The 14,382-nt window shown below is 39.6% G+C and overlaps 1 protein-coding gene across 4 annotated transcripts in view; it reads left to right on the forward strand.

Annotated features, from left to right (window-relative positions):
* Positions 1 to 14,382, forward strand: part of EPS8 (EGFR pathway substrate 8, signaling adaptor) — a 197,681-nt gene that overhangs the window by 73,105 nt on the left and 110,194 nt on the right. For 2 of the 4 annotated variants that reach the window (XM_061417740.1, XM_061417741.1), the window contains exon 1: positions 5,393 to 5,599. The exons of 1 other annotated variant lie outside the window; for it this stretch is intronic. In XM_061417740.1, the coding sequence (XP_061273724.1) occupies positions 5,543 to 5,599 (57 nt within the window). In that variant the 5' untranslated portion in view covers positions 5,393 to 5,542. Of the gene's footprint in view, positions 1 to 5,392; positions 5,600 to 8,469; positions 8,524 to 14,382 lie in introns of those variants that run through there. One more of the 4 variants, XM_061417743.1, reaches the window with a different exon arrangement.

A 14,382-nucleotide genomic window follows, 5' to 3' on the forward strand; every position in this document is an offset into this window, starting at 1 on the left:
TTTGGCTGTCAGTGCAGGAGACACAAGAGATGCAGGTTCAATCCCTGGGCTGGGAAGATACCCTGGAGGAGGAGATGGCAACCCATTCCAGTGTTCTTGCTTGGAGAATGCCGTGGACAGAGGAGCCTGGGGGGCTACTGTCCATAGAAAGAGTCAGACACAACTGAGTGCAGACACACACACAGTTTCTTTTGGATTTTCTCATATTTCTAGCACATTCGTTTCCTACTCTCATTAAAAAAAAGGTTTTAAAGTTAGAAGGAGAAGAAAGGTTGGCTTAGAGAAGACCCGGCAGATTGTGATTCTTGGGAGAGGAAAGAATGAAAGACAAATGGAAGAACTGAGAGTGAGACTCTGTTTAGGCTTGCAGGATGAGTGGATTACGGCAGTGTTGATTCATTCTGCTTGGTGGTCCTAACAATTTTTGTAAATGCCTTCATGTCTTTTTGGATCTGGTGGGTTTAGTTTGAGAGGTTTTGCTACAGCTTATCTTGTTCTGCTTCTGTATTTGTGGTTACAAAATGTGGAATGTAGGGCAAGGTTACTAGTAGAGATGTGTGTGTGTGTGTGTGTGTGTGTGTGTGTGTGTGCATGCACAATTTCCAACTTCCTTCAGTAGTCATGGGAAAAATATATAGCAGTCAAATCTGTCACGTTCCAAATATATACTGTTTCTCGTGACTGTTTCTGGTGTTCTGCTCTTTGTTCGAAAGGTGAGGGAATGAACAAATACCCACGAACCTTGTTTAGATTTGTCCAGTGTCATTGGCATTCTGAGTGTGCGTATGAGTATTGTTTTAGTTTGTGCAGTTTTCTTATTAGTATTCTGGATAATGATTAGCCATATTACCAGTTTGTACCAGAGTAAGACTGTGGGTTCGATCTCTGGGTTGGGAATATCCCCTGGTGGAGGAAATGGCTCCCCACTCCAGTATTCTTGCCTGGAAAATTCCTTGAGCACAGGAGCCTGGTGGGCTCTGCAGTTCATGGGGTCACAAAGAGTCGGACATGACTGATGACTGAGTACACATAACCACTAGGTTAAGATTAGCCTTTTATAAAACTATCATTAACATCTTTATCAGTGGTTCAGAACTAAAAGATATATCAGAATTCTGCTACTGGGGCATGGGACAAATCTAAGCTAGGCTCATGGGTTTTTGACTCTCTCCCCTTTCTAAGATAAGGCAGCTCACCAGAAGTAGCCATGAGAAATATGTATTTGAAATATGATACATTTGTTTGCTGCACATTTTTCCATGATGATTAAAGGAAGCCAGAAATTGCACGCATACGCGCGCGCGCACACACACACACACACACACCACTCATATTACTACTGGTAACCTTGTCGTAGCAGAGTATTAAATGTACCTGTTAACTTGCTTTGGGAAAAGTGACTGTCTTAAAAGAATAAATGTTCCTATTTCTAAGCAGCTTTGGCAATTCGCAGACTCCTGAGCCTAAGAGCTTTATCTTCAAAGTGACAGGAGCTAGAACTGGAATACCCTGTTAAGATTCCTTTGACTCACTCAAGTTCAGATATACACTGATATGGTGGGTGGGAATTTTTGTGATTATATTGTTCATTTTCAAAAAGGCCTTCCCTTCTATTATCAAAGAAAGAGATTATATTAATACCTTTTGTCATTCTCCTGGCTGGTTACAAGTCTTTCTTACTCTTTTCACTTCCTTAATAGTATTGTTCTCATATCCTGTCTTTTTTATTCCTTTCTGATTTTCTTCTGTTGCAGTTTGAGTTCCCTAGGATGCAAACTCAGATGGAAATTAGTGCACTGGAAATTTCTCAGAAAGTGCCCTTGGGATCAATAAAGCCCTGGGGAGTGGAAGGAAGAAACCAACTCTGGGCAGAGGGGAGGTTAGGCTGTCTTGTAGTCTTGGTGGAAGTCTGACCCCTGGAGGCTCTAAAGCTGGGATGGCGTTTCACCATTGTCTCCAGCCAGTCTTTGGATGTGGGCTGCCCTGAGAGAGGAGCATGAACTTACATGAGGAGACTCTTCAGCTAAGGCCATTCTTAAGAGAGCTGATAGCCAAGGCCTGTATACTGGCATCACTACAACATCTGGGGAAAAAAAATCCTTCAGTTGTGAAAGAGGATCAGGGTGGCACATCACAGTTTCCACTCTATCTTTTTTGCAAGGGTTGGAGGTTTCTGAATGGCTTGGGGGATGGGTTAGAATTTCCAGGAAATGAAGAGTTACAGAGCAGAGTAGTTAGGAAGTTGAAAAATAGAGAAGAAAAGTTGGTATGAATAGGTTATGCCCGATAATTAAGTTCTGGTATTGATTAGCACTTTTCTAAACAAGTTTTTAAAATTCTATTTATAGTGATGCTATTCCCTTTCTAAGTTACAGGATTCTGATGAAAACTGTGGGTTCTCTATGCAGAGAAATGTGCATATCTATATGCATATAATGGGAAATAGATGGAAACAGTGGAAACGGTGTCAGACTTTGTTTTTTTGGGGCTCCAAAATCACTGCAGATGGTGATTGCAGCCATGAAATTAAAAGACACTTACTCCTTGGAAGCAAAGTTATGACCAACCTAGATAGCATATTCAAAAGCAGAGATATTACTTTGCCAACAAAGGTCCATCTAGTCAAGGCTATGGTTTTTCCAGTAGTCATGTATTGATGTGAGAGTTGGACTGTGAAGAAAGCTGAGTGCCGAAGAATTGATGCTTTTGAACTGTGGTGTTGAAGAAGACTCTTGAGAGTCCCTTGGACTGCAAGGAGATCCAACCAGTCCATCCTGAAGGAGACCAGTCATGGGTGTTCATTGGAAGGACTGATGCTGATCCTGAAACTCCAATACTTTGGCTACCTCATGCAAAGAGTTGACTCATTGGAAAAGACTCTGATACTGGGAGGGATTGGGGGCAGGAGGGAAGGGGACGACAGAGGATGAGATGGCTGGATGGCATCACCAACTCGATGGACATGAGTTTGGGTAAACTCTGGCAGTTGGTGATGGACAGGGAGGCCTGGTGTGCTGCGATTCATGGATTTGCAAAGAGTCAGACACCGATTCATGGATTTGCAAAGAGTCAGACACGACTGGAGCAACTGAACTGAACTGAACTGATATGCACATAAATTCAGTTTGATTGTTGTAAAACCTGCTTGTTTTTTCACTTCCCTATTTATAGGTTCTTTTCTTCCCCCATCTCTTAATAATTCTGCTTTTCTGGCATCTTCATGTTAAAACATTAGTTGATTGCTAAATTTTCCATTTGCTTTATTTGTTAGTACTCAAATACATCAAATCACAGTAAATCATTTTCTCACCTATTTTGTAATTTCTAAATTATAAGTTCCTTTTTAGTGAGGATTCTTTTTTGCTTTTGTTTTGTATTGGTTTAGTTTTTCTAGCTTGTGGGAATCCATTACGGCCTTGTTGATGTAGAGTTACTTTTGGTGGAGTTTTATGTTTGTTTATTTCAGATACTCCAGGGATATCATAAGCCCAGGATCCATTTTTTCTTCCATTTCTTACTTTGGAGATTCTCACAGACTTCAGAACTGTTGTGACACAGGCTTGGGGTTTGTTTGTCTTATTTTTAATTTAATTAATAAATTTTTTCAGCTGTGCTGGGTTTTTGTTGCTGCCTGGGGCTTTGCTCTCGTTGTGGCGAGCGATGGCTACTCTCCAGTTGCGGTATCCAAGCGTCACATTTCGGTGGCTTCTCTTGTTGTAGAGCACGGGCTCTAGAGCCTGCAGACTCAGTTGCTGTGGCTTGCAGGCTCAAGAGCACAGGCTCAGTATTAATGATGCACAGGCTATGTTGCTCTGCAGCATATGGGATCTTCCCGGATCAGGGATCGAACCCATGTCTCCTGCATTGGCAGGCAGATTCTTTACCAGTGAGCTACCAGGGAAGCCCCAGGCTTAAGATTTTAATTTCTGGCTGTGTTTCACCTGACCTCTCACCTGGACTCTCAGAGACAAACCCCACTGAAAGTCTTACTAAGACAATGGGTGGATTTCTCCTGTCACCCTCATCATTCTATAATTGTGATCGCAGCCCTTTGTCAACAGCTCCAGTTTTATGGAAGGACCTCAGAACCAACTTTATGCCCAACTTGTGTGCCTCTTCTTCTCTCCCTATATGAGCATTAGTGTTGCTATGGATGCTTGGGCAGTTTGTATACTGTGCTGAAGAAAAGCAGGGCTAGAAATCTAGCCCAGCTCTGCTCTCCTGAGAGAGAACTCTCTTCTTCTTTTTTTAACTTTTAATTTTATATTGGAGTATAGCGGATTGACAGTGTTGTGATACTTTCAGGTGGATAGCAAAGGGACCCAGCCATACACATATCTCTTCTCTTCCAAACTCCCCTCCCATCCAGGCTGCCACGTAACATTGAACAGAATTCCCTGTGCTGTACAGTAGGTCCTTGTTGATTATCCGTTTTAACTATGAAGCTGAAGCCAGAAGCTAGTGCACAGACATGAAAGTGTTGTGCTTTCCCCATAGTTCATGCCTTCAGTGTTATGTCGCAACAAAGAATTTGTGTGTGTTAGTCACTCAGTTGTGTCCAACTCTTTGTGACCCCATGAACTGTAGCACGCCAGGCTTCTCTGTCCATGGAACTCTCCAGGCAAGGATCCTGGAGTGGGTTGCCATTTCCTTCTCCAGGCAAGGATACTGGAGTGGGTTGCCATTTCCTTCTCCAGGGGGTCTACCTGACCCAGGAATCGAACTCAGGTCTCCTTCATTGTAGGCAGATTCTTTACAGTCTGAGCTACCAGGGAAGCCCATTTTAACTATAAGCAGTGTATACGTGTCAATGCCGAACTCCCTAACTATCCCTTCCCCCCATCCTTCCCTGCTGGCAACCATAAGTTAGGAGAGAACTTTCTTCTGATCCCATTCTTTGAGGGGACATCTCCGTACCAATATCAGTTAGACATAAGCCGTAAAGACACTCCAGTGATTCTTCTTTTGGCCACAACTGACGATGTTTGCTTTTGTGCTTACTAGCACTTTGGCTATCAGTCCTGGCTTTGGTTTGGCCATCAGTCCTGGCTTTGGTTTGGCACCGGGGGGTTTTTCTTTACAGCAAGTGGAGCTGTGTATTTCATTTAAAAAATCTGTTTCTGTTTCTCATTTTTTCTGTGTATCTGTGGTGGAAAGTCTTCTTCATTAGCTCAGTTGACCGGATTGTGGCATCTGTAATTCCCATTAAGTTACTTATTAACCTCTGTTCCTCAGAAATCACCTCTTTAGCTGAGAATAATAATAGCCCATCTGTACAGTGTCTGTTTAAATTTAGAGCACCTAGCAATCTCCCCATCAGTATTTGTACCATTTACGGCTTTACCACTTCAGGGAAGAGTTGGAAGCAAAGTAGTGACTGTGTTCACTCACTTAATAAGAAGAGGAAGTCTTAGTTAACGCCCTGGAGAAACCAGAGAAACTTCATCCAGGGCAGCACAATGCCGAAACTGAAGCTCCAAGCCCCACCCTTGCTAATGTTGATGTGCCGAAGGTCACTTGGCACCGGAGTGAACAGAGAGGAATGTCCTCTCAGTATTGCCTGGAGGATCACTCAGAGCAGCTTTCCTGGCTTGTGTGGGTAAGTTTGAGTTTGTGAATGTTTTCTTTGCTAAGGAGGGTTCTCAAAGGCGTAATTATCATGGAGGATATTTGTAGACCTTGAAACATGTGGTAATACTTTTAGTCCCAATAAACCCTTTGACAATATTGTAAATTCCTATTTGGAACTCCAGGGGACTTCTGGACTTGGTGAAGTTGGTACCCTAGGTGCTATAGGGTCCTGCCTCCTGCCTCCAGGGTTCTTGCTTATAGAGGTGAGGATACGCAGAATTTTCTTCCCTTCTTAGGTCAGTGGTTAAGAGAGTAATCCTTCCTCCCTCCATCATTATAGCTAAGAAAAAAGTCTGTTGACTATTAACAGTTGGGAAAGTGTGTGTGTGTCTGTGTATCTCAAGTTTTCTTAAAATTACTTAAAAATTGATATGCAAAATACTGTTATTATTCTATAAATATTAATTGTTCTGGGTTGTTCTATGCCTTTAGTTGTACTGTGAAAATGTGCTTATTACCAAGCTCAGTTTTCTTAAGTTTTTATTGGCTCTGAGCACAGACTTTGCACTGCCAAATTTCTGTGTAAACATTTTGCTTGGGACCAAGAAAGTAGTGAATATGTGTCTTTTAAGTTTTCTTTTTTTTTAAACCCATGAATGTTAATGGATCTTTTAAATATTTAAATAGTCAATTAATGGCATTTTTCAAAGAACAGCTCTTCTCCAAAAATCCATAACTTTTCATAAAACTCTTTCATAACACTCCATAATTTTATACTTAGGGTGCTTTAAGCATGAGCTTAATGGCAAGTATATATAATTCTTAGTACATAGAGATCTACTATTTTTTGTAGCTCTTATCTATTTATTTGTTACATTTACTATTCAGGAGGAGCCTTTTTGTTCTCTTACTAATAATTAAGTGCAAGTATAAATTAAGATACTGTAGAAAATTGGAGGAGAGCTAGTGAAAGTGTATCACATTATAGTGCATAGCAGAAGTAACTGATAACATCGCTGTTAGGGTGCTGGAAAGTGTCATGCCTTCTGGAGTTCAGGTGCCATGGTTATGACTGTATGGATCCTTTTGGAAATGGAGTCCTGGCTAAGTTGATTTTCCCGTAATGTGTCTGTTATTTATTGAGACTCTATACCATAAGGAATATTAACAGTTCAAAGAAGTTTGAACTACTCATACAACCATTGTATGCAGCTTTTTGTCAGCATGAGAAGAAAATGAGATTCCTTGAGATGTTTATGGCTTGATTTACTTTTACCCTTGCTACAAAGCTTTGGTCAGTTTTACAGGCCAAAATTCCCAGGCACATGTCAGTCTCACTGTCAGTATAAATCTTACACATGTACTGGGGATGGTATGTAAATATTTTGCCTTTTGACACACCTGTTTTCACCTGAAGAAGGATATCCTTGTACCTACTGTATCTAGAGTACTTTCAAGGAGGTTTCTGTTTTTCAGTAACTAAACTTGCACACAGTATTTTCAGTTTAAGTAAATTGCATATAAGTGGGAATGACTTAGAAGAGATTAAGATAAACATTTAGACTCATTTTCTATGTAAATAATCCTGAAATAAGTTGTATAGAGAGGTCTCCTTTTTCATCTATTCTTCAGTGAAATCACATATGTCATTAACTCATCAAGGTAGGGATGACGTTTACTTAAGGGAACTGGTTTGGAGTTTTAAGGGACTCCGACTCAGCTCATTATATTTTAGATTTTTAAATAATAGTTTAGTTGAATTGCATGAAATTTTTGTGGAGGTGATATAATGAGGTAGATTATCATACATTCTCTTGATCATTTACCCTATAGGATAGTTCTGATTTGATTAAACAATTAAATATTCTTTAAAAATTCTTTTTTATTTTAGAGTTGAAGTTTGTGTATGTTTTTAACTGTTTGACAGGTGAACCTGTTAATTGGACTTTTCAGCTATGTGAAAAACTATACTTCTTATTTTAGTTAAAATTTATGGGCTTTGAATGCAAGTCTTCTGTATAGAATGTGCTAACTAGGTTTGGGAATTTGATTAGAAGAAGCTTGTGGTAGTTTTAATTCTCAATATACTTTCTAAAACTTTAAAGCACCTTGTAAAATTTTGTCTCTCTACTTGGTAATGTAAAATCTCAGTTGAAATGCATGTATGTTTCTTAATCTTGCTGTAGATCTCACATGAACGTCTGTTCAAGAATGCTTTTGCTCTTAGGAACATTGGTGTACAGTTTTTTGAGTATTAAAAATACATTGTGTCAGATGTTTAGATGTGATTCAGGATCATATTATTTAACTCCCCTAATTATATGATCCTAACGAATGTCAGATTTAAGAATCTGACAGTATTATTACTACTGTAGGTTGCATTGCATTCTTCTGTTTCCTTCCTCGTTTCTAAAAAATACTTTTTCCTTATTTTGTAGGTAATTTTTCTTTTTTCCCCCACTTTTTCATACAATTTGCCAGACCAAATGACACAGTTAGTATCCATTAAGTAGAGCCGTGAATATCAATCTTGGACACAAAGCTGGGAATTGTAGCTGGGGGAAGCCCTCCTGCTGTGCTGGCCTGGCATCCAAAGACTCTGAATGAAGTCTCTTAACTTATTCAAAGCCTGGGATCTCTGAAAGCCCTTTGGGCTCCCCATTGCCCATTCATCACTGATGTTGCATTCCACTGGCTAAAAATTGTCCGTGGCATTTCCATTTCCCATCATGTCAAATGCAAAGTCTGGTACGTAACTTACCGCTTGTCATATATCTTAATTTAAGGCCTACACTTCTTGATCTTTATGCTTTACATCTCCATGTCCTGCTTTTTTCTTGACTCATGCCACATTAAGGAAGTCTCTCTCTCATATCCAAAATTTACTTCATCCTTCAGGTCTGCTAATCACCTCCATGAACTTTCTCCTGGTCCCCTCTTCCAACACTGAAGGTAATGTATTTTGTACTTTCTATTAAGGTGCTTCATGTTATGTTTTGTGTCACTGTTATTTTTACATGTGTTGTAATATTTTACACCTTCTACATAACATGGAAGCCCTTACGTAGCAGTGACTTAAAATACTCTGCTGAGTTGAGTCTCTACCTCTTACTATGATGGGTTGGATGTGGCTTCATCTTTTTCTTTTTTTGAACTTTTTATTTTGTATTGGAGTATACAGTCCATGGGGTTGCAGAGTCGGACACAACTGAGCAACTGAAGTAAACTGATAGCCAGTTAACTATGTTGTTATAGCTTCAGGTGGACGGTGAAGGGACTCAGTCATACATATACATGTATCCATTCTCCCCCGACCTTCCCTCCCATCCAGGCTGCCAGATAACATTGAGCAGAGTTCCCTATGTGTACAATAGGACTTGTTGGTTATCATTTTAAATATAGCAGTGTAGGATGTGGTTTCATCTTATAACTCCTATGCTTTCATGTACTTAGTAGATTCTCACTGTAAATATTTGACAACTGAGTAAATGTCACGCCATGGCAGTGAGTTATTGACTAGCAGGCCTTTTTATTCTCTGTTGAGTGGACACCTTTGGGGACAGGACTGTTTAGATATGTAAACACATATAGCATGGCTGTCTGAATCAGAGCTCTCCATAGCTGGGAAAGCTGAAGAAACAAAGATGCAGTTAAATATTTTAGATTTTGCGTAGTAGCTCAATACTGATGAGGAAAGAATGACTTCTTGGTAAAGGCTTTGGGCTGGTAGGAAATTGAAGGGCAACACAGACTTTGAAAATAGTGATTATATTTCTGGGAGTGTTTTTCAGGAGTTCACAGTTTGGAGATAAATACAGTCAGTTCAGCTACCGTGCTTGTTTTGAAAATGAAATTTTATTCCTACAGCATTGATGTTAGGGAGCAATTTGAGTAGAATGTAGATTTCACATTTATTGTGCCTGATTTTACTTTATTTTCACCTAGTTGGTGAACACAGGGCATTTCACCTAGCTGAACTGAGAGCCACATAGAAATTGACAAAATACCCATGCATACACCTCTGCTGCCCCACAGCTCCCTGACTTCACTGCATATCATGAGCCATGACCACCCATGTCTTGATTCATAACCCTCCAATTTCAGATAAGCCTTCTTCCACCATTGCACAATGAACTCACAAGCCACAGTCCTTGAACACCCAATTCCACAAGCAAACTTCAGGTCTTTTGCAAAGTAAGGTACCACGTTTATTATCGTTTTTATTTATTTTTTAGCCATTTAACATTTGAAAACCTGTGCTAGGGTCTTTTCTTTTTTATGTATCACTGACGGCTATTTTCTCCCCTCAGTTCTGTGCTTTTCACGGTGTGATTTTGCATAGCATCACAATTTTTCAGGAACACATATGCCACATTATAACCAAACTTACTGTACTAATTGATAACATACAGAATGTGAACTGAGAGTTCTCTCTCTTTCCTTCCTTCATTTCTGTCCTCCTTCTCCCCTCTCTTTGAATGGTGAGAGACATTAAAAAAAAAAAAAAATCCCTGTAAGAGGAGCGCAGTGCAACAGAGAAAAATGCCAGAGAACTTGTTTAACCAGTGTCATTAAAAAAAGGCATAAATTTACCTGTGGAAATAAATAGATATGCTCAGAAGTATGTAGAGACTGGGAGGGTAACCTAAAAGATCAGGGAATCCCTGATTTACCCTTAGATAATAATTATGTTTAACTTTTTGTCAGCCTTTACTATATGCCCAGCACTATAATGAATGCTGGGTATGGATTAAGCCATGAGGCCTCACAAAACCTTATAAATAGATGTCTTCATTTTATAGATGAAGAAAGATAAGGTTTAGAGGGGTTAGTTAACTTGCCCAAGGCCATTAACTCATAACATAAATGGCAGAGCCATATCTTGAATCACATCTGATTTCTGAACCAGAGATCTCAGAGGTCTCTTAGAGTACTTTATAAACAAAAACTCCAGCTGTGTTATTTTCTCTGGCCTTAACTGCATCTGATTGGCATCACAGGCTGTCTTTTAACCCCTGTGATAGATAAAGAATCAGAGGTCCTCAGGCTAAGAAATTGCACAGATTCTCAGAGGCAGAGCAGTAACAACTCATTCTGACATGGAATTCAGAGTTCTTTCCATTGGGATTTTTCATGAAAAGGGACAAAAATTGGACAACTAGGAATCAGGTGAGCTGAAATAGGGAAGAGAGGAAGAAATTATTGTTTTGGAAGCTGGAGGGAGAAAGGTGAATTTATAAAAGTGTATCAGAATTGAAAGGAGAGAGCCTGAGGAGGGATGGGCAGTGGGGGGACCCCTAACTCTGTGGTTGTTGTTGAGTCTCTAAGTCATATCTGACTCTTTGCGACTCCATGGACTGTAGCCTGCCAGACTCCTCTGTCCATAGGATTCTCCAGGCAAGAATTCTGGAGTGGGTAGCCATTCCCTTCTCCAGGAACTCTTCCTCGATCTAGAGATTGAACCAATTGAATTCTAGATTGAATTCAAGCTAGAGATTGAATTTGCCTGTTTGGCAGGCGGATTCTTTACCACTGAGCCATCAGGGAAGCCCAGCACTGTGATACAAGAAGCCTAATCAGATTCTCATCAAGGAGCTCAAGCTAGCACCAATTTCAATTCAGGATTATGGGAAGAGAAACCTGAGGTCATGAATGTATATGCTGTAAATCCAGATTAGTAGTAGGCTCGGGGGGAAAAAAAAAAGGAAAGAGAGAAGTGACAATAGAGAAAAGCTTCAAAAGGCCTTATTTGTACTTCTTTTTAATAACATGAGATGTATCTCTTTTTCTTTAGGTAATCAGTTGCCTGATAGCACTTTGCATATGTATGTGTTAATTAGTGTTTATTAAACTGAAGAGTTGATAAATAGTAGAGAAATTTTTCAGTTAAGTATTAAAGAGCCTAATATTATACAGATAATGAGATGAGGATTAATGAGCATCTATAAATTTAGAGCATGGGGCTAGCAAACTGTGTCCAGGGTTTTCTTTCTACTAGCCAAGAATAATTTTCACATTTTTTGTAGATTATTAAAAATAAACACAAAGAATTTGACAGACACCACATGTGACCCAGAAACCTCAAATAGTTACAACCTGGCTCTTTACAGTAAAATTTCAACCCTGCCCTGAAGTATAGACTATAAAGCAGAAAAAGTCAGATTTGTCTTCTTTCAGGAAATCAGAGTAGGTAACAGAACCTGGTATATTTCACAAACTTTTTTTTTCCCTTCATGGAGGAAGGAATTGATGTGTAGTATAGTATTTTACTAGGGACTTTGTATTTATTTCTCATACCTGTGAAAGATTTTACACTTACAGATAAGGACACCAGGCTCCTAGAGGCTAAATAAACCTTGACATTTATTAAGTAGTGGGATTCATATTTGTCTGGGTTTCTCCACATAAGAACATGGTAGAGAAAATTTGTTCGTAAAAATTGAGTATTGTCTGTTCAGAATGCTGACTTGAAAATATCTAGATATCAGATATGAATAATTTTAGTAATTTTAGCTAATATCTAAAATATTGAAAAAAATGTAAATTGTGTACACAAAAAAATAGAATTGGTTGCAGAATTGTGTGACTTTTCCCCAAAACTTTAAACTTTTAATTTTTTATTAGGATATAGCTGATTAACAATGTTGTCATAGTTCGAGGTGAACAGCGAAGAGACTCAGCCATACATATATATGTATCCATTCTCTCCCAAGGGAGAAGGCAATGGCACCCCACTCCAGTACTCTTGCCTGGAAAATCCTATGGATGGAGGAGCCTGGTAGGCTGCAGTCCACGGGGTCGCTGAGAGTCGGACACGACTGAGCGACTTCACTTTGACTTTCCACTTTCATGCATTGGAGAAGGAAATGGCAACCCACTCCAGTGTTCTTGCCTGGAAAATCCCACGGATGGAGGAGCCTGGTAGGCTGCAGTCCATGGGGTTGCATAGAGCTGGACACGACTGAAGCGACTTAGGGGCAGCAGCAGCAGCATTCTCTCCCAAACTCCCCTCCCATGCAGGCTGGCGAGAATTGTGTAATTTTAATTATAAAAATTGCACCTGAAATAAGATTTTTGGAAAAGAGTTATAAAGAAAATGTAAAGAACAGAGAATTCAAGCCTCATGTTAAAAACTTAATATTCACCTAAAAGAAAGATAAAGCTTAAAATATTCTCAATATAAAGTTCAAAATAGAAAAGTATGTTCTGCTTCAATAGAGATTCTACCACATAGCAGTTTATCATTGAAAAACAGATTATCAAACAAATATTGGCCTGTGTGTCTAATGATAAAGTTTTATGAGGAAGACTTCAGGGTGTAATGAAAACATGCAATAAAGGATCTAATACAGATTGGAAGGGTCAGAGGAATAGTTCTCGAGAGGCTTATTTAAATTGAGACACAGGATTTAGGGCTTTCTAGGTGGCTTCAATGGTAAAGAATCTGCCTGCCAATGCAGGAGACACAGATTCAATCCCTGAGACAGGAGGATCCCCTGGAGGAGGCATGATAACCCAGTCCAGTATTCTTGCCTGGAGAATCCCATGGACAGAGAAGCCTGGCAGGCTACAGTCCATAGGGTCACAAAGAGTTGGATACAACTGAGCGACTGAGCCCGCACGCACAGGATTTAGGCAGTCAAAGACAAAGAGGATGGTTATTCCAGACATAGAGTTCTAGGCCTTGAGGATGGAAAGAGCTTGGCATATTCAAGAGATGATCAAAGGCATCCACTGTCTCCTGTTGACTCAGAAGAGGAATTGTATCTGTTTGTTCATCATTGTATATATCCAGCCTCGGACATACCTGCTGGCACAAAGGAAGCTCTCAGCAAGATTTACTGAAGGGACAAAGACTGAATAGATATTTTTCTGGGAAATTCATGGCGTAATTTTGAGTTCAGGGATTGCCTGGATGTAGCCTACTGCCCTCCTCTCTGTAGCTCACCTAATTACATTCAAGTCCTTGGACTGTTGGTAATCCCAGGTTACTCTAGGCCACTGGCAGCCCAGCTTTTCCAAACCTTCTTAACTGCTGTTAAGTATCTGAATGGATCCTGACAGGCAGGAAAAAGGAATGTAGACCACTTCAGCCAGATCAGTTCCTAAGCAGGAGAAGTGAATTGGCATTATGACAACGCTAGGACTAACTCTGAGATAGAACGAATATAGCTACTTTGCCAAAAATAACAAGCTGAGGGGGAGGGTGTTCTGTCCTAAAACACATGAGCCCAGGTTCTCTGGGTGATCACTGGGTGACCAAGTAACATGTGATAATCAGGCTTAAAGGTTTAATTAAGAAGTTAAATACTGAAGCACTTCCTCTTTGTAGAACTTATTTCTTCAAAATCAAATTTGAACTTCTAAACTGAGATAATATCACTTCAGGTTGAGTGCATTGAGGAATTTATAAAGGAGAAAGAGAAGGGGAGAGAACTGGATATTTCCCAAGGGGGTGAACTACAGTTGCAGTGGATTTGGAAGGAATGTTTTATAAGATATTTACTATAAAATAGAGGTGAAATAGGGGTTTACTACAATTAAGGGAAGAGAAGGTCACTTAAGTGGGAAGGAGAATGGGACTTGAAGACAGAAGGAAAGAAAACATTTCAGTTATTCTGAAAAGTTAATTTTGAGTTGAAAAGAGCCATAAGTGGTAAAAAGCAATTCATATATAGCTGATTATACAAGAATTTAATAATAAACATGTCTGTGCTTTAAGCTTAAACTTTAGTGAACTTTAGTTGATGGGATTTAATGTTAAATTTGAGGAATTTCATACTGGATGTCAAAAGTCTATTTCCTTACAAA

The sequence above is a fragment of the Bos javanicus genome, chromosome 5, assembly GCF_032452875.1.
Source record: "Bos javanicus breed banteng chromosome 5, ARS-OSU_banteng_1.0, whole genome shotgun sequence".
Taxonomy (NCBI): Eukaryota; Metazoa; Chordata; class Mammalia; order Artiodactyla; family Bovidae; genus Bos; species Bos javanicus.